General features: G+C 40.8%; 1 protein-coding gene across 1 annotated transcript in view; it reads left to right on the plus strand.

Annotated features, from left to right (window-relative positions):
• The window catches only part of efl1 (elongation factor like GTPase 1), a 76761-nt gene that overhangs the window by 7819 nt on the left and 49277 nt on the right, over positions 1 to 19665 (plus strand). The window contains 6 exon segments of the mRNA XM_057358286.1: positions 1983 to 2119; positions 3604 to 3726; positions 6012 to 6111; positions 16709 to 16863; positions 17049 to 17215; positions 19009 to 19144. Of these exon segments, the coding sequence (XP_057214269.1) occupies positions 1983 to 2119; positions 3604 to 3726; positions 6012 to 6111; positions 16709 to 16863; positions 17049 to 17215; positions 19009 to 19144 (818 nt within the window).

Raw genomic sequence — 19665 nt, forward strand, 5'->3', positions numbered from 1 at the left:
ATATATTGATTTTACGGGAATATGTTTAATTACCTAATATTCTAAACATCATCAGGATCTACATGGTCTTTTATGTACAGTACAGTCTTTGACAAATTATGCAAGAAAAATGTATACAAATGACAACTGGTGATCCTCACAATTACTTATGACAGTGACTCCAAGTAACTGGAGATGTATTTCACACTGTTTATCGTAAACCATTTGAAAAAGATAGATGATGTTGTGCTGTTTATCCAAAAAAACAACAGCTCCCCAGTTCACTTCAACTGTTTATTTGACCAATTTGCAAAGACGTACACAACGCTGGTCTAGAAGAGTTTCCTGGTTCCGCCTCTTAACACTACATAAACGGTGGAACAAAATACAATATTTAGAACTGAATTGAAATGTTAAACATTCATCTTTAAGATTTATATTTGGGTATTTCCCATATTTAAAACGGAAACAGGAACTGCTTCTGAACCAGAGTTTACGACAAAATGGTATTTAGGGCAGTCCTGCCCTACCCAATATGGCGGCACGCTTGACCCATCGCATCAATGCCAAAATGTTCAATGCAGCGTCTGTGTGTTTGTACTGTATGTGGGTCATTCTCACAAAACGAGTGAAACATCATGGCAGTAAAGATTTTTATCAGAAAACATAATTCGGTAACATAGAAATCCACTATACTGTATATTGTAATTTACAAAAACATTCTAAAAAAACAATTGGATGTTCTTCTAGATGTTCTCGAATGACAAAAAAGAATATTCATGTATAATAGAAATAGTGGAAATGAAAAATGTCCATGACTCATATTTTCATCCTCCCTAACATTTTTGAAAGACTGTTTACACACAGAAATATATTTATGTGATGAAACACATCTACTGGAACCTTTCAAATGGCCAACAGGTTAACAGATTCATTTATATTTCTGTAGTTAAAAACGTAATATTCTCTTACATGTATAATTTTCTATTAAAATATGTGTTAATCTGTTATTATCTATGATTAATAAAAACTTGCTTAGAAATCATGGCTTCGCTTTTTTTTAGCAAAACGTGCTATGAGATTGACAGTTTTGGTTACGGTAATGAGAATTTTTAAGGCGATTTTTGTAAAAAAAAAAGTTCAAAATTGTGTTAAACTGCCTGTAAAAGTTTAAAAAACGAAACATTTTAAACATACCATACCTTACCATACCTTTAAAAGGAAATGTGTTTAAGCGACTGTTTTTAAGAAAATCACGTTTGACATCTTGAACCCACATATACAGTAGCAGGAGATGTTTGTTGTTCCCTGATGTAAAAAAATGTCACAAATTGGTGTTGACACACTTTTATAGTGTATATTTTAAAGAGACTTATTTTAAAAGATCTACTTTGAAATGAACATCATCTTTCCATAAGGTCAAAGATATATAAAAAGTTTCACAGATGTTTGTAAAATATAAATATAACCAAAACTAAAACAGGTTAAAAGTCTGATTGGTGAAGTGTGTCGTTTCTGTACCACTACAGACACCGAAAACATCCCGGCTGTCATTCGTCAGTCGAACAAACAGTCAAACTTTTATCTGACCGCACAGGTCGCTTAAACCAGTAGTTCTCAAACTGGGGGCCGTGGCCCCTGGGGGGGGCCCCGAGATGAATCCAGGGGGCCACAGATTTTGTGGCATTTTATGAAATATAGAAATTGATCATAGATTTTATGCAATCAAACATCAGAAAAATAAGACCACCAGACAAAAGAATTGATGTTTCAGCATTGTATAACCGAATATGTTTTTGTTCAAATAAAAATGTTAAATTTAAGATTATAAATCTTTATTTGGGGGGCCACAAAGCGATGCACTCTACACAAAGGGGGCCTTACAACGAAAATGTTTGAGAACCACTGGCTTAAACAAATCGATGGCAGTGCTGTTAACGGTCTGTAAATGACCCACTTCACCTTTAAATGTGAAATAATATATTTCTCTCTGACACCTCCAGGGACAAAGAAAAAGTGGAGAAGATGGTGACCTCTCTGGGGTTAAAGGTCATGCCTCGAGACCTAAGACACTCGGACCCCAAAGTGCTGCTGTGTGCCATTTGTAGCCAGTGGCTGCCGGTGTCTCAGGCTGTGCTCTGTATCCTTTACTACACAAACACCAGCCGTGATCTCATTCCTAACACTTTATATCATATGCGTCAAACGCGCTTGGCCCCTAAAGGTCACATGTGACTAGATTGGGAAACCAAGAAACAATGCCATCTCCAGTATGTAGGCGGTCTTTCCCGGTCTCTGTGTAGTGCTGTGAATGTAGATCACGGTTAATTATACAGGAGCTCCAGTGACGTTATTGGGGTGGGTTGAGTGGCGTTGTCCACCTCCTCAGCCGTCACCCGTCCCGCCGTGACCTCACCAGCTGTACGCGGAGGAAACACAGAGCCCATGGTTATTAGAAGCTCCTTCCTCGGCGATATGATTGACGTGCCGCACAATTACTGCGACGGCAGGTGCTCGCGGTGACGCCTCTTTACAATTAACCGTTTTGGTAAAATGTCACTCACTCCCTTTAACATGTAATTGAACGATTCTGGAAATACTTCACAAATGTGCAGTTGTGGCATGCGATGCAGGCGTTGCTTGTTTGTGAATTGCATGTGGTTGACATGAATAGATACAGTATATATTGAAATGACATAATTGAACATTTACAGTCAAATTCATCTTTAATTGAGTTTATTTTGTCTTTGGATTATTTGCAGTATTATCGTGTTAAGTATTGACACAAATCAATATTTGATCAAGCTATTAATATCATGTTTAGGGCTGTTTAATGAGGAATCGCGGTTAATCGCATCCAGAATAAAAGTGTTGTGTTTACATAATATACAGTATGTCTGTGCACTGTTAATATTAATTTTGTATTTATAAACACGCACTCATACATGTACTGTATATATTTATATATCATTTTAAATTTATATGAACATGTATTCATTTATATATTTTTTTAAATATGTGTTTGCGTTTATAAGTAAAAAATGTAGATGCACAGTGCACAGACATATATTATTATAAACACAAACGTTTATTCTGGACGCAATTAATCGCGATTGATCGTCAAAAACTGTTTATTGCGACTTCCCAAGCTACGTTTGAAACCCTTATATTTTTAGATTTTTACTAATTGTTTGAACATCACAAAAAGTGCACACCTCACAGAAAATGAATATGAATTAAAACGGCATATTTACGATGTTATGTCAATTTCTTTATGTTATATAATGAAAATGTGTTTATAAAATCTGGTCTTCTCTATTTTAAAGAAGTTTGTGAACAGCCCCCCATTCGCTTGCATTGGTTACAATAGAGGTGAATGGGGGGCTGTGCTGTTCCGTTACCAGCATTTTTCAAAATATCTTCTTTTGTGTTCTGCAGAAGAAAGAAAGTCATACAGGTTTGAAATGACAAGAGGGCGAGTAAACGGTGACAGAATTTCCATTTCGAAGGTGAACTACTCCTTTAAGCACTTTCGTTCACTGACCGCTTATAAAGAAATAAGAAGGACTAGGACTTCGATTCATGGAAATTGCCAGCTGTGTTTTCTTTAACCGTGTTACTCAGCGATGGTGTGTGAAAAGCTGCCCAGCCCGGCCGAGATGTCGTCCGAGAGAGCGGAGAAGCTGATGTGCGTGGGAGCGCGCAGGTTCGATTCTCTGCATGAGAAAACGCAGGAGCTAAAAAAAGGTGAGCGCTTGTAAACACAAGTCAACCTGTTAGCAGATGAAGTCATTCACATGTTTCCCACCGACTCCATCTGTGACTTCACCGTCACACGTACGTGCTCTTCACTTACCTGCAGATCTTTCTCTCATCTTCTCCCGGGAATCACGTGCGTGCGTGTTTACTGCTGTCAGTACTTTATTACTTGTATGGCGGAGTCCTTTCAGTGGTTATCATTTCCCAAGACATCTTTATGCCACCTGTTACTGTAGGGTCTTACATTTGAACAGGAACAGTTCACAAGAAAATAAAAGTTCTGTCAGCATTTGCTAACCTTCAAGTTCATCTAAACTCATATGATGACTTCTCTTCTTCAGTTGAACAAACGAGGATACATTTTCAATGAAGTGAATGAGTTTTTGTCCTCTAAAGCAGTGGTTCTCAACAGGCAAAATTAGCAAATAAAATATATTTTAAAGCAACTAAAAAACAAGATATTTCGGTAACACTTTTCAATAAGGTGCTATTAGTTAACATTAGTAAATGCATTAGCAAACATTAGCTAACAATGAACAATTTAGTTTTTCAGCATTTATTCATCCTTGTCAATGTTAGTTCATGTCAACTAACTAATTTAGTTAACTAATTAGTTCATAACATGAATTAATATGAATAAATGCTGTAGAAGTATTGTTCATTGTTAGTTCATGTTAGCTAATGCATTAACTAATTGTTAACTAATAGCACCTTATTGTAAAGTGTTACCGATATTTCTTATTATTTGTCCACTTTTATAATGAATAAACACTTGTCCAGTTAATATCAAGCTCTGAAATAAAATATTTTATTGGGTAGAAACTTTATTGGGTTTTTGTGAGCATTGAATACAATGGGGGGGGGTGGCGGGGGGGGCTTGAAATTAAAAAGTTTGAGAACCCCTGCTCAAAAGGAAAAGTTACCCCCCCCCAAAAGAGGATAAATATGGGGGCATCTCAAATCTTCAAATGGTGTGTCTTGTGACTGTATGTGTGATTTGAAGTTATCGATTTTATATTTGAATGTTGTGTTTACATCTGCCTGTTTACATTTTAATTCTGCTAAATAAGCTCAACACTTTTGGAATATTCTCTCGCAAACATATCAGTTTGTGTCAGAAGACATTTTTTAAACCAACTGGGTTTGCTTGTATTACATGTATGATAGATGGATATACTTATTGAAACGTAAACATTTTGAATTCCATATAGGATAACTTCATGGCGTTTTAATAAATAATTTCTTTTGGTGAAAAAAAAGTTGTGGAAAAAAATTAAGAGATGATTTCAAAATCATTTTTATTCATTTTAAAAGTTACTATTTATAGGTATGTGTTTAGGTAAAATGATGATTTTTGTTTCATTCTGTGAAGTAGTAACCATATTTCTCCCAAATTTACAATCAAAATATTGTTTATTTGCAGAAAAGGAAAACTGGAGAAACATGTGAAAATAACACAAAAGATGCTCTGTATATTTTCAGACCTCAAATACTGCAAAGAAAACAAGTTCATATTGGCACTTTTAAGCAATACAACAGTCATAATTCTACATGTATTTAGGAAAATGTCAACAACTATTTTTTTTGTGTGTCTTGTCATGCTGTCAGTCTTTCACGTTGTTGTTGGATGACTTTTTGTCACTCCTGAGGTTTGATTTAGTTGAAATTCAACAGACACTGACTGGACTGCAATGACCACAATATTTCTAGAAATGCTGATTAAATGAAAATATATGGTGATAAAAAATGTAATTTAAAGGGATAGTTCATGAAAAAACGAAATCATGTCATCGCTTTATTTATGAACGCTTTGAATGTTTTACCAGTTCAAGAACATTTAATATCCCTTACTGGCCATGTAGTCAACTCAAACACCCTACACATCCATAACGGTTTCTTTTAAACACGATCCGCCAATTTAGTGTCTTAAAAAACTTTTGTTTGCCGTGAGCCTTGCTAGAGGCTGTTTTGTTTCTCCAGCTTTCCGAAGTCTTGGTACACATTTCTGATAAGAGTTTGTGTCAAAACGAGAACCTTTTAATACAGCGGGCCCTCAGGCTGTGGTTGAACTCCTGCGTTTAGAGGAAAAGCGCTGCTCAGCTGTACATTTTCTAATAGACATTTCAAATGCGTGAATTTTTAAGTCATTGGAACCTGCACGCCGTGTCCCGTCTGTAATGTATTTAAAGGCAGAATTCTGCAATGAAAGTATAAAATCTGTGTTACAGTCATTTAATGAGAGATTAATCTGTGTTTGTGTTTGTTCCCGCTAGCATTTCTCGATTGTTCGGCTGATGGGATGGCGCCGGTAATCGTCTTTGTGTCGAAGATGTTTGCTGTGGACCCCAAAGCTCTTCCACAGAACAAACAGAGGTATTGAACCTTATGAGGGTTTCTCGCTCTACAGTATGTATTTAAGCCTCGGTCGGTTTCCCATGATGACATCTGGAGAATTTTCAGACTTAAATAAGTTTGATAGTGTCCCTTTAAAGGTCGCGCTGCATTATAACAAGTCATATTGAAGTCAAGTCAGTTTGGAATTACAGGGGAACGTAAACAGATGCTGTACATTTATCAACTTGCACAAAAATGCACACATCCACAACACATACATGACATATAGCACATATAACTGCACTTGAGACGTTCCGCTCTCTATAATAATGCTCTTGATCCTTTGAAATTATAATTATTATATAGTTATTATTATATTATTATTATTGTTGTTATTATTATATAGTTCCAGTCAGACAAAACTTCCTGGCGGGAAATCAAAGGGAATTTTAAGAAAATCTATCAGGATTTCAGTTCCCTATATTTCGCATTATTTATAATATATTATAAATTCCTATAAAATGAATCAGAGTGTAATCAGTATTAAATTGGAATAAAAATGATCATTTTAAAATTCACTTTAAATCAGATACTTTATTTTTTACGTTTATTTTTTTGTTTGTTTTATTGTATTTTAACTTTTCATGTTAATTTTAGTTACTTTGTTTAGCTATTTAGTGCGCTTTTGTCATTTTATTGTTTCCTTATTTTTTTATTAATTTAATAAATGATAATAATAAATCATATTTTTACTGCCTCAATCGATTTCCGTGTATTGCTAAGGCAAGATTTCTAATGTCATTTAGTTGACATGTTTCAGATCAAATTTAGGCCTAGATTGGATTTCAATGAACAGAAATGTTTAAACAGTTTGAGCTTTAGTTACAAACAATAAACCTGCTCTATACAGTATAATCTTCTTTGATTCTTATTGAATTGATTCTATAGAATTGTATGAAATTCCTATAGGAAATCTGTACACATTCCTTTCATGAGTCTAGCGCGAGAGCTGTAGGACCCTGAGTAATAGATCTGTGTGTGTATATGTGCTTGTTTTTGAGTAGGTTTGCAATAGCCCCTGGGTTTTACAAACTTAATGGACCTTGTCCAAACAGTGATGTAGTGCTTGATCGATGCGGCACCGCGCCCGCTCTGTGCGTGCCCCTGTGTGTTTCTTTGTTTCCGGACTGTGAAAATGTACCCCCCTACGGTAATGTTCCTCACTTAGATCATGTTCCTGTCGGTGTCCCGTGTGCATTCGCTCAACCAAAATAAATGTTTTTCAGTTTTTATCATCAGCCAGGTGATCTTGTGCCCATAGATTTGTGCTTGTCGCAGGACTGAGAGCGGACACTAGATGGCGCTCTCAGTAAGCCGAAGCCTCGGCAGACTCATCGCCTGACCTCGTATGCGAGGACACGAGTCGCCCAGACTCTTTGTTCTGAAGTCAGTGTGTCAGTCGAGCTTACAGACGGCAGCCATGGCGGGCGGCCCATTCAGGACTGACCCCAGATCAGACGTTTTCCGTACATTGGATTGCTTCACTGGAGCTACAGAACGAAATTAAGCAGCGTTGTGAATAATTTAACCGAGTGGATCTTTGTTTTCGTCTGTCTGTTCTCAAATTTTCCTCCCACACATGCAGTTTACACTTACTTGCCATGTCTGTCCGCTGTCCAGCTCTTTTGTTCTCGTGCTTGTGTTGTGTTTTATTGCCTTTGTTCTCACCTTTGAGGTGACAGTCTGCAGTAGGGGTGGGCGGTGGCACCGAAATCTTACATTGCAGTAATCACAATATAATGCTTTTGCTAGAAATTCAATAAATATGTGCTTTAAATTGGGAAAAAACATCTTATTTTTGGAGTCACTACATTAAATAGTTTGCACATGATCTAATTTCACCAAAACCAACCAAAAGATGATCATCGTCATCATAAATAAATGTTTCTTGTTATGCAAAAGGTAATACTAAATGAAATGATCTGACGTTGAGATCGGATCCGATGTATCACGTTTGTTGTCACACTTAAAATTAAAACTATTAAAACATATATATTCAAATTGAAATAAGATAACGCAAGTAAATAAAAATAAGAAATGCCGCCTAAGCAAATAAACTAAAATAAATTTAATAAATAACATGTAAATGAATGAATGAATCTAAACAAAAACTGAAATGAAAATAAACCCATATAGCAATATAAAAATAAATAAATGAAAGCACAAATGACAAAAACACAGAAAGTCACACATAAATAAACTAATTTTAACATGAAAAATAATAATATCAAAATAAAAGCTAATTTAAAAATTGTATTAAAATAAACTATAACTCTGAGTACAGTCGTACCTCACCGTCTAGCCGGAGCGATTTTTCGGGCGTTTGTCCAGAAACAGATCTATTCATCACACAAACACACTCTTTGTTCTCTGACCTCACGCTCACTGATGTCGACAGGTAGTCGTGACACTGGACAGGACGCTGATGTCAACACGAACTGTCTGAACCTTATCGTACGAAGAGACGGCCGGATCATTAAAAGCAGATGGCTGGGTGAAGCAGGCTGATGCTTGGCGGCACTTTCGGCTTTAAGGATTGTTTTGATTGGGGGATGTGGAACTCGTGTGAACGCTCACAGACGTGTTTCGTTGGCTTCAGGGGCTTCAGTGTACTGTTTGCTAGGGGATGTAAGGTACGAAGGTAAGTCCATGCGTGGCATACCAAGATACGTGCACGTCACATCATGTGGGGAGGCAGTGAAAATATACAGTACGTGGAGATTTGTGACAGCGGCAAAGCAAAGTTGTTAAAGTCCCCGTGAACCGGAAGTTGCCGATCGTTTTTACTTCTGTATTCTGACACATTTCCGAGTGAAAAGAAATTTCAAAGGCGAAAATGAGTGGGCGTGGCTTTCGTTTTTCTCTGCGAATTGGTTGGATGTGTAAAAACAGCCGTTGCATTTTGAAATGAAACTGGCAGCAGACTGACAGTTGAAGGGGAGGAGTTAAGGGATGCTCCAGCCAAGCCGTCTAACATACGTCATTTGAGATGGATAGTCATTTCAAGGCGAAAGTGCATTTTCAGATTTAAACTGAAGATTATGAGGGCACACGGATTTTAAAAAGAAAATGACCCACATTGATAAGCTATCTACTATAAACTCTGGAATATTTCATGAAAAAATAAGAATTGTCATTTTTAATTTCACTGGGACTTTAAAGAGGCGTAAGTTTGACTTTTAAGGGCCTGATCAGACAGAACACGTCTTTTGTTGTGAGACGCGCCTCTTTTGAATAGTTTTCAGTTGGCAGGGAGCGTTTTGCGCACTGCTTATGCGCGCCGGGCGCCTCGCGTTTCTGCCGCCTGCTGCTCCTCGCGTTTTAGGCAGAGCGCTCTGAGCGCCCGAAGTTGAAAAAAACTCAACTCTGAGCAGAAAAGCGCTTGACGTCATGTGCGCTTTTTTCCATTTTCCAATCGAATGAGTGGAGAGGCGGGGCTTCCCTTGTGGCAGCGAAAGTTTGCAGAAGCTCGGAACGCCTGGAGACATGGAGGAGAAACATGTCGTGGCTGTTTAGGGTTACCTAGCAACATAAAAAAACGCTGCGCGCTGCTCTTTTCAAAGAGTCACCAAAAGAGCAGCGTGGCGCGCCTCGCGTTTTCGAACATGAAAAGCGCGTTTTGTGTGATTGCACCCTAAAGCTGCAATCGGTAAAGTTTGCCTCTCTATCGCCATCTATGTTTGAAACATAAAACTGCAGGTTCTTTTACGTACTTGCTTTAACATTTTCTACTAAATTAAAAAGCACTGCTTTTAAGCACTTGCTCGATAGCTGTCTTTTGTTTTTCTAACTAAAAATGTTACAGATTGCAGCTTTAAAAGTTTCGAACAGCGTCTAACTCGGTGCAGATCGACTCCTTTTCCTTCAGATCTGCTAGAGTCATCGAGAGACGAGCGCGGCTCGATTATGAATGGAAAAAGAGTCATTTACTTACTTACTCTTGAGCCAGTCTAACATCACTCCGTTTTATCTCAATCAAGAATGTTGTGGTTAATATGCCATCGCGCTCGGGCCCTGACCGCCAGCTTCCCGCTAATCCACCCTGGCAAGTGTGAGGAAGGTTCTGCAGGCTGAAGAGATGATGGTCGAATGGGAAAGAAAGAGGACAAGATTTTATTGCCCCAGCGGGTGTTTTGACTGTTTGAGGCTCATTTTCTCTGTTGAACTCAGTCTATTTCCTCTCGCTCTTGTGTTTTTAAGCAGTAACCATCAGGGGATCCAGGCATGAAGTTCTTCATGACCTGAGATGATCCCTTCCCGTCTCGACTCCAGAGTCCCCCACACACACGGGTGCGGGTGTTTCCTCAAATGTCACTGGATTGAGTTACATTAAACGTAGACATTGAACCGATTTCATTTTGTATTTTTGCTACCCTTTCGTTTATATAATATGATGTTTTACCTTTATCCCAGCATAAACTTGGATTATTGCGTAAATCCTGCTTCTTCTCAGCGTCAAGGCTTCCGCTGTCTGATCTGTTCAAGTACTTTACTGTTTATATTTACAGCCAAGATTTTCAATTTCTACCCGAATGATGTCCTTCGCTCGCAGCAAATGTCACTTGCGAACGGAAGATTTGTTGTGCATCGTTTCCAATTACAAGCTGTTATTGTGTCAAATTATGCAAGAAGCATGAATGCATTATCTAGTTGCGCGCAGACGGGGAAGATTTGTTTGGTTTAGGGAGGAGAAGGAACGATTTGTAGTGTGTTGGATGTACATGTACGTATATTCACTATTAAACACTGGTAGTAGACACATTCAACTCATTCGTTTTTATAATGAGGAGATTCAAATTATTCAAGTCCGCAGAGAGTACGTTTTAATTGAAGTTGGGGGCGGGGTATGAATGATGACATCATGCGAGCAATGCTTTCAGCTTGTAAGGCAGCTTTCGTTCACGTTTTCTTTCAACATTTCCTATCTGATCGACGATATGCGCATAGTGATGTGTGTGAAGATGCAATCCCACATGACCTTTGACCCTTTTGAGGATCAGGATACTTAAGGAAGAAGGTTTAGCCCAGGGACGCTTGTACAGTTGGGATGACTGCCCACCTTTGACCCACATTTCAACGTTCCATCCTCTACATGTCACAACATAATTACTCAAACGAACCTTGAAAGTGTCATTATTCATTCATTTGTTCTATTGTTGAGCATCATTTTGTGAGTTTTGAAACCCTTCTTAAGCGAGGCCGTAGATTGTGAGCCAGGAGGAGTCTGTTTTCATAAGGTCAGTCCGTGTGTGCGGTTTGCATGAAGGAACAAGATGTGCTTTTAATTTGTAAACGTGGCATTGAGAGTTTTGTAGTCATGAAGCATCTCTTGAAACATTAAAAACTCGGCCGGTAAACCTGTTGGACAGATTTAAATGGCTGAAAATGGTTTATGAAACAGAATTCCAATGATGTATTTCTACATAAGGGGATTAAGTCTGATATTTTGCACTCATATGTTTTTACCAATTACATGAACAGCTTGAAGGAACCTGTGAACACAACCACATTCCTCCACCTTTGGGGTTGCCATAACGATGATCAATGTGATTTGGCGTGTGGGAGTGTTGTCAGCCGCTCTTACACATGCCCCGCATGCAGCGCTAACATGACGTCTCTCCTGATTGGCTGCCGGCGCCGGGGCTTTTCATTAATGGCATAAGGCAGTTGGTAGGCAGAAAATTGGTTTGGCTATTCAGAGCACAAAACGTGGCACTATTCTCTTCTATTTATTATGTACAGTTTATTTCTGGAGTGTAATTGTTTGAAGAGGCTCAAGACTACACAACTTAAAGTCACCATGACATAAAACTGGCTATTCTTTTTTTATGGAATCTTTTAGGGTTGATTATATTTATTTATACAGTATGTGCAAAATTAAAATTCATGTGCCTTCATAAGCGTCAATCAATAAACCCTCACTTTTTAAAATAAACAACATCTTTACTTGACATATGTCTCGAGGGGCGGGACTATACTGATTGTCCAGTGGCCAGGCTTCCAACTGTCAACGATCCAATATCCACATTTTTTTTCAATTCCAGATATACGAAGCAATTCGGAAAAAAACACCACCGCAACTTACATTTCACGCTGACTTTAAAGAAGTTATGTTTTGTGGAGTTTTGTGATGGTTATAGTACTATACTACATTCTTCGAATTAAACTGAAAATAAATCATTGTAAATGCATATGCCAATTTATTACAGTTTATCTAATGCAACTTACGAAATGGTTTTATATGCTGTTTTAAAAACATTTTTATTAAAGATGCAATTCATAACATTTGCCTCTCTATCGCCATCTCTGTTTGAAATGTAAAATTGCAGGTTACTTTACGTACTTTGTTTAATGTACTTGCGTAGTAACAGATTTTTGTTCATTTTTAACGAAAACATTACATATCGCAGCTTTAACGTTTTATTTCTATATACATATTAAAGAGTAAATGTTTTGTGATTTTTAAGGTACTACTTTGGTTTATGGAGTGTACAACGACATGTTTACGTACGTATGTACTTCTTGACTGAATTTCAAATGATTAGTTCGGCGATTCATCTGTCTAATCCCCTCCTTTCTGTCAGACTACAATGATCTGATTGGTTAGACGGTCTAGTCTTCTGTGATTGGTCTACTGTGTACAGTGTCGCAAATGGAACGTAGGCGGGCATTGCACCGAGTGACGCAAATCTGACACGTTACTGAAATTAGAACGACAGACGACTCGTGCGCGTGATTCAGAGTCGACTCCTTTTCCAAGCCAATAACTTTGTTATTCTTTCACTTTAGGCTTGACAACTTGGCAGACTGCTTAAAATTCACACACAACATTACACACTGAGTGAAATGTAATTTTAAGGACATTGTAATAGTTGCTCTTTAAATATTTTAATGCAACAAATTGTAACAATTAAACGATGTTATGGCATCTGCAGTTTGCCATCTTGCGTGTTGAAAACTAACAAAATATAGTTTACAAAGAGATTTACATACAGGTTTCCTATTTGGAGTATTGAAAACAACCCTGTAGAGAGGAAGGCGGGACGAGAGCCGTGGGGCAGGAAGGCGGGACCGGTGGCGTGAGTGATAATGAGTATCAGCTGTACGCGCACCGGTCCCGCATGCCTCACGGGGAGCTAGGGAGCATAAGAGGACGAGCGACGGGACTGCCGACGAGAGAGGACCGGGCCCGGAAATGATAAGTTTTATTTATGTTTGTGTGGCCGGCAGTCGACCGTGAGGTGGCTGCCGGCCTTTTACTTGCTGGATTATTGTTTATTTATTTTGATTAAAGTTTTGTGAATGATCGCCGGTTCCCGCCTCCTTCCTTCCCTACATTGAACTTTGTTACATTGGTGCCGAAACCCGGGAGGAAGGAGGGACATGCTGTCGAAGAGCCCTCGCCGCCGAGCGGCCTCGCAGTGCTGAGGAGGTTGGGCAGCGCGGACGAGGGCGTCCGCCAGCGGCTGCCCGAGATCGTGGTGCTGGAACGATGGGATTCGGTGGGGACGGAGAGCCCGCGGCCGTGCTCCTGGGACGAGGTGGGATGGCGGCCATGGAGGGAGCGCGGGAGTGCCAGCTGCCCTCAGCCAGAAGCCATCGCCGGCCGCCAGGAGGCGGAGGAGGATCGGGCCGTCCACCGAACGTCCAGCACCACAGCATAGCACCGCGAGGAAGAGCCTCTCGGCTGGCTGAGGACCGAGCGACGGCGTGTCGGGGAACCGGACTATTTTTTTTTCCTCTCTCCCCTCTCTCGTCCCTGTCGCTCGGGGTGCTCCCGGCTCCGTTCTCTCGTCTCGTCGGTGCGTACCCCCAGGCGCTGGGGCTCTCAAGGGGGGGCCCCCCAGGGGGGGAGTAAGCACAGGCGCGGTGGTACCCCCCGGCGTGTGAGGGGCGATGGGGGTATGTAGCGAGGAAGGCGGGACGAGAGCCGTGGGGCAGGAAGGCGGGGCCGGTGGCGTGAGTGATAATGAGTATCAGCTGTACACGCACCGGTCCCGCATGCCTCACGGGGAGCTAGGGAGCATAAGAGGACGAGCGACGGGACTGCCGACGAGAGAGGACCCGGGCCCGGAAACTGTTAAGTTTGTTTATGTTTGTGTGGCCGGCAGTCGACCGTGAGGTGGCTGCCGGCCTTTTATTTGCTGGATTATTGTTTATTTATTTTGATTAAAGTTTTGTGAATGATAAAAAAAAAAAATAGTCTGGTTCCCCTACACGCCGTCGCTCGGTCCTCAGCCAGCCGAGAGGCTCTTCCTCGCGGTGCTATGCTGTGGTGCTGGACGTTCGGTGGACGGCCCGATCCGCCTCCTGGCGGCCGGTGATGGCTCCTGGCTGAGGGCAGCCGGCATTCCCGAGCTCCCTCCATGACCGCCATCCCACCTCGTCCCAGGAGCATGGCCGCGGGCTCTCCGTCCTCACCGAATCCCATCGTTCCAGCACCACGATCTTGGGCAGCCGCTGGCGGACGCCCTCGTCCGCGCTGCCCGAACTCCTCAGCACCGCGAGGCCGCTCGGCGGCGAGGGCTCTTCGACAGCATGTCCCTCCTTCCTCCTGGGTTTCGGCATCAATGTAACAAAGCTCCATGTAGGGAAGGAAGGAGGCGGGAACCGGCGAACATTTAAACATTAAACTTTAATCAAAAATAAACAAACAATAACACGGAAGTAAAAGGCCGGCAGCCACCTCACGGTCGACTGCCGGCCACACAAACATAAATAAAACTTAACATTTCCGGGCCCGGTCCTCTCTCGTCGGCAGTCCCGTCGCTCGTCTTCTTATGCTCCCTAGCTCCCCGTGAGGCATGCGGGACCGGTGTGCGTACAGCTGATACTCATTATCACTCACGCCACCGGTCCCGCCTTCCTGCCCCACGGCTCTCGTCCCGCCTTCCTCACTACAAACCCCTCTTGTGGTTTTTAAAGACTTCGTCAAAAGTTTCAAAACCCGTTACTTCATTGTAACAGCGGTCCGGCTCGCAAAAGAGCTTCACGCTGTTTTCATAATTGTCCATTTTCCATTAACGCAGCGATTCTGAGCCGGTCTGAAATAAAACACTTTGAGGCCTGCGACATGTCTAAAGCCCCAATGGAAGGAAAGAGAAAAGTACATTAAATTAATTTATTTATGGCTTATTGGATGTATTTTTAAAAATAATACAAAATAGAAAGAGGACTTAAGGTTTGTCTCTGTACTGTATCCTGTTTTTATGCCTCCCAGAAGTGCTGTGTCTCACATCATCATAACTAGCTTTGTTTACAGCTCTGAAGTTGTGGATATATTTAGAATCTGTTCAGTTATGGCTCTTCCAGCCTCTGTATGATTCAGGAAAAGTTACTTCTAATTCAGACTAGCCCTGGCCTGAGGTCAGTCAAAAATAGATTTGGTTTCCTTCATTACTGGAGCTTTGTGTGGTCGAACCCCTCAAATGATGCTTGGGTGTGAATGGACTGTGAGAATTCTGCTAAAGTCGCTTCGGACTATATTGAGTCAAAAGTGTTGGTTAGTAGTTACAGCTTGTTTGGCAAAAGTTTATGTATGATGTAAGAAAATCAACCTTGATGGCCGTGATGATCTCTATAGTCGGTTTGCTACTAACGGGCCAATCAGAGTGCCCGTGCCGGTCGACTGCAGCTGTGGAGCTTTTTTTTAGCTATAAAGCAGTAAAAGTCGAAGTTGGAGGCTGTCCGAACCCTCTTTATGATTTGTTTATAGTCTATAACCAGCGTTCTTCTGTTGTCTCCTCTCACTTTGCTTAGGAATGAGTCTTAAATTTATGTGGCAGCCGTTTGGAGGCAGATTTGGTGCAAATCTCGTGTTGGATCTCCTGGTGTGTGTAGGAGTGTTAGAGCAAATTTTTGCCATTTTCCATGGGTTTGGGTTGGTTTGCGCAGTGGAAGCACTGGAAGAAAAGCTTTGGCACACTTTTTGTTTTATTCTTCTTTTGGAGAGGCCTTTGAAATTTCTATTTTTTATTTTTGAACTTTTTATACAGGTTTTACTGTAGATCGATGGGTAGATTATGGGTTCAATAAGTGGCCAATGAGGCCACTTAAAGGGATAGTTTACCCAAAAATGAAAATGCTGTCATCATGTACTCACCCTCTTGTCATTTCAAACCTGTAAGACTTTCTTTCTTCTGCAAAACACAAAATAAGATGTTTTGAAGAAAGTTGGTAACCGAACAGCGCTGGCACCCATTTACACAAAACCAATGCAAGTGAACGGGGTCCAGTTAACAACATTCTTCAAAATATCTTCTTTTGTGTTCTGCAGAAGAAAGAAAGTCATACAGGTTTGAAATGACACGAGGGTGAATAAATGATGACAGAATTTTCATTTTTGGGTGGACTATCACTTTAAATGCACTGTAACTTGCTTTGGATACAAGTGCTCCAAATGCATACTGTAAAATGTGAATGAAAAGATTGACAGTTATCAATATATCACATGAGATTGTAATGCAGTCCGCACAAAACATTTTAGTCCCAATGGTATTTCTTACTGGCAAGTTGTAAATGTGCCCCTAGTTTGGCGTAATTGTGCTGTTATAACGTGGCGTTTTTGTACCCGCAGGCCTTTGACTCATGAAGAGATCGCCCAGAGAAGGGAACTAGCCAGGCAGCGGCACGCCGAGAGACAAGCGGCCAATCAGAGCGCAGAAACCCCCGGGTCAACTGATGCTGGAGGGGCTTCAATCCCATCAGCCCCTGCCACCAGCAGTGTCACAGGCAAGCATGCAGTCAGTTTACTTGTGTGTGTGAATGAGCAGATGGGATGTGTTTCAGGTGAACGTGTGCTTCTGCTAATTGCATATACACATATGCCATAATCATAATCATATTAATAAAAGTATAGAGGATATGTGATGTTTCATCTGTAATTTATCTATTAATACTCGTGCTTTTACCTGCAGATTCTTTGTGTGCACAGACGGAGACTCTTTCTGTTAAAGCCGCAGTCGAGGACGAAAGCAGAGAACATTTCGTGGCCTTCGCACGTGTTTACAGCGGAGTCGTCAGAAAAGGTCAAAAGGTGTTCGTGCTCGGACCCAAATACGACCCGTAGCTGGCTCTCAGAATGGTGAGCGGACGCCTCCGTCTTCAAAACTGCAGACGTTTTCATCGCCTCAAACTTTGTGGCTTAATACACCATCACAGCGCTGACACGAGCTCACGAGTCATTATCCAAGAATTAATGCAATTCATAACGTAATAATCGCACAATTAATAATCCTTAACCCCGATGAACTAGAGCTCCGGAAAATGAACTGCCGTGTTCGGGATCATTTCCAATTAATTTCCTCGTGTTTGAAGCTGTCTGGAGCTAATTATTACATCATTACCTCCAAACTATTAAAAGACTCATCCAGCCTTCATCGCTCTTGAAGAACATTTCAATTTAGCAGGAGAGTCAGCGAATCATAGGACGATGACTTGATTTTTTTCATTTAATCGGATGTCACGGCATTGGGAACAATCGCCCGAGAGTTTAAGATTGTTCAGGATTTATTAAAATATTTAAATGACTTGTTTGTATTAAATGCAGATGTATTGCTAATTGGATTTGGATTTGATTGGATTCCACATTGAATCTGGTTGCACTGTTGAATCTGGATTCCCAAATGCAGTATATATTTTTTTGTGTTTGAATGTGATTTTTTGGTTCCCAGAACGTAATTTTTTTAAATGATACATTTTGGGCGTTTTTGCCTTCATTTGTACTGTTTTAGTGAGAGAGAAGACAGGAAGCGAAGTGGGAGAGAGAAGGGTGTGGGATCGGGAAAGGACCACGAGACGGGAATTGAACCCGGGTCGCCCGATTCGCAACCGCGCCACGTGTCGGAGAGCGTTATTATTTAAAGGGAACCTCCGCCCAAAAATGAAAATTCTGCCATTAATTACTCAACCTCAAGTAGTTTAACATCCATAGGACCTCCGTTGTTCCCCAGAACGCAAATGAAGGTAGTTTTGGAAGCTCCTCCAAAGATTGCAACACAACCAAACTTCAGAGAGCTGAAAGTGCGTAAAGACATCGTAAAATAGTCCACGCGACTCTGGTGGTTCAGTATTAATGAATATAATGCGACGAGGATACTTTTTGTGCGCAAACATACAAAAATAAAGACTATATTAAAAAACTTCATGATTTGTTCCCGAGAGCCATACGACGCATGCGTGTGGCGATCTCAGAATCCAGCACCACGCGCATGCATCGAGCGATGCTGATACCGAATGCACGGTCATCGGCAAACGCATGTGTCGTGTGGCTCTCGGAAACGCCCGCTGGAAACTAACACTCAAATCATAGAATATAGTCATTATTTTTGTTTGTTAGCACACAAAAAGTATCCTCGTCGCATTATATTCATTAATACTGAACCACCAGAGTCGCGTGGACTATTTTACGATGTCTTTAAGCACTTTGAAGTTCGGTTGCGTTGCTATCTATAGAGGAGTCAGAAAGCTTCCAAAACGAACTTCATTTGTGTTCTGGGGGAAAACGGAGGTCCTAGGGATGTTAAACTACTTTTTTCAAATTTGGGCGGAGGTTCCCTTTAAGGTTTGCTATTGGTTGTCCAGGAAAGTTTTCCTTTCAGAAATAGAACGTTAGTTTCTGGTTCCCAGAACGTTCTCCTAACATTCCTTTAACGTTATAAGAAAAAAAAAACTATTGTTTTATTTCCGTAACGATAAACCTTAAACAACCTTCCCCTAACGTTCTTAGAACGTTCATTTCCCCCCCAAGAATAACCAAAAGGGAACCAGAAACTAACCTTAGGGGAACGTTCTGTGTTTGCTGGGTTAATTATATTTATGGTGTAAATCGTCATCATTTTATGATTCTGATCTGGAATATTTTGTTTTTTGCTTTAGCTGCCGGAAGATTGCTCGGCGTCTGATGTTTTGCCCGCCATCCCTCACATGGCCTGCTGTACGGTGGACAGACTTTACCTGCTGATGGGTCGTGAGCTGGAAGAACTGGATGAAGTTCCTTCAGGAAATGTTCTCGGTACGGCTTATTGTTTCCTCATCACTTTATTGTTTCCTCGTCACAGATGCGTGATGTATTTGATTCTGTTTTGATCCTTTACTAATCCCGTGTCAAAGATGAAGGGAATGTGGCATTATGATATATGATAGATTACCCACAAGTCATTGTGCAACACGGAATGTTTCTTGGTCCCTGGAGGTTACATTCCTCAACAGCAGTGTGATATCAGTTGTGTTTATTGTCTTCTGCACTCTTCAGTTCCAACAGTGAAAAATCATGCCGTGCTCCCTGAGATCTGGGTCAGCGTTCGGATAGATGAGACACCAATTACATTTCATTTACAATTCCCAGCGTTCTGAACGTCAGAGATCTGTGTGTCTATCTCACTGTTTCCGGTGTCCAGAAGCTCCGTCATCTCTTTAATGCATAATACACTTGTGTGTATTGCATCACTCTTGAATCTTGATTCCTAATTCTAGATCAGTGTATTGATGTACGTTGGTATGCGTAAAGTAGAATATGTATATGCAAAAGTTTTT

The sequence above is a fragment of the Triplophysa rosa genome, linkage group LG1, assembly GCF_024868665.1.
Source record: "Triplophysa rosa linkage group LG1, Trosa_1v2, whole genome shotgun sequence".
Taxonomy (NCBI): Eukaryota; Metazoa; Chordata; class Actinopteri; order Cypriniformes; family Nemacheilidae; genus Triplophysa; species Triplophysa rosa.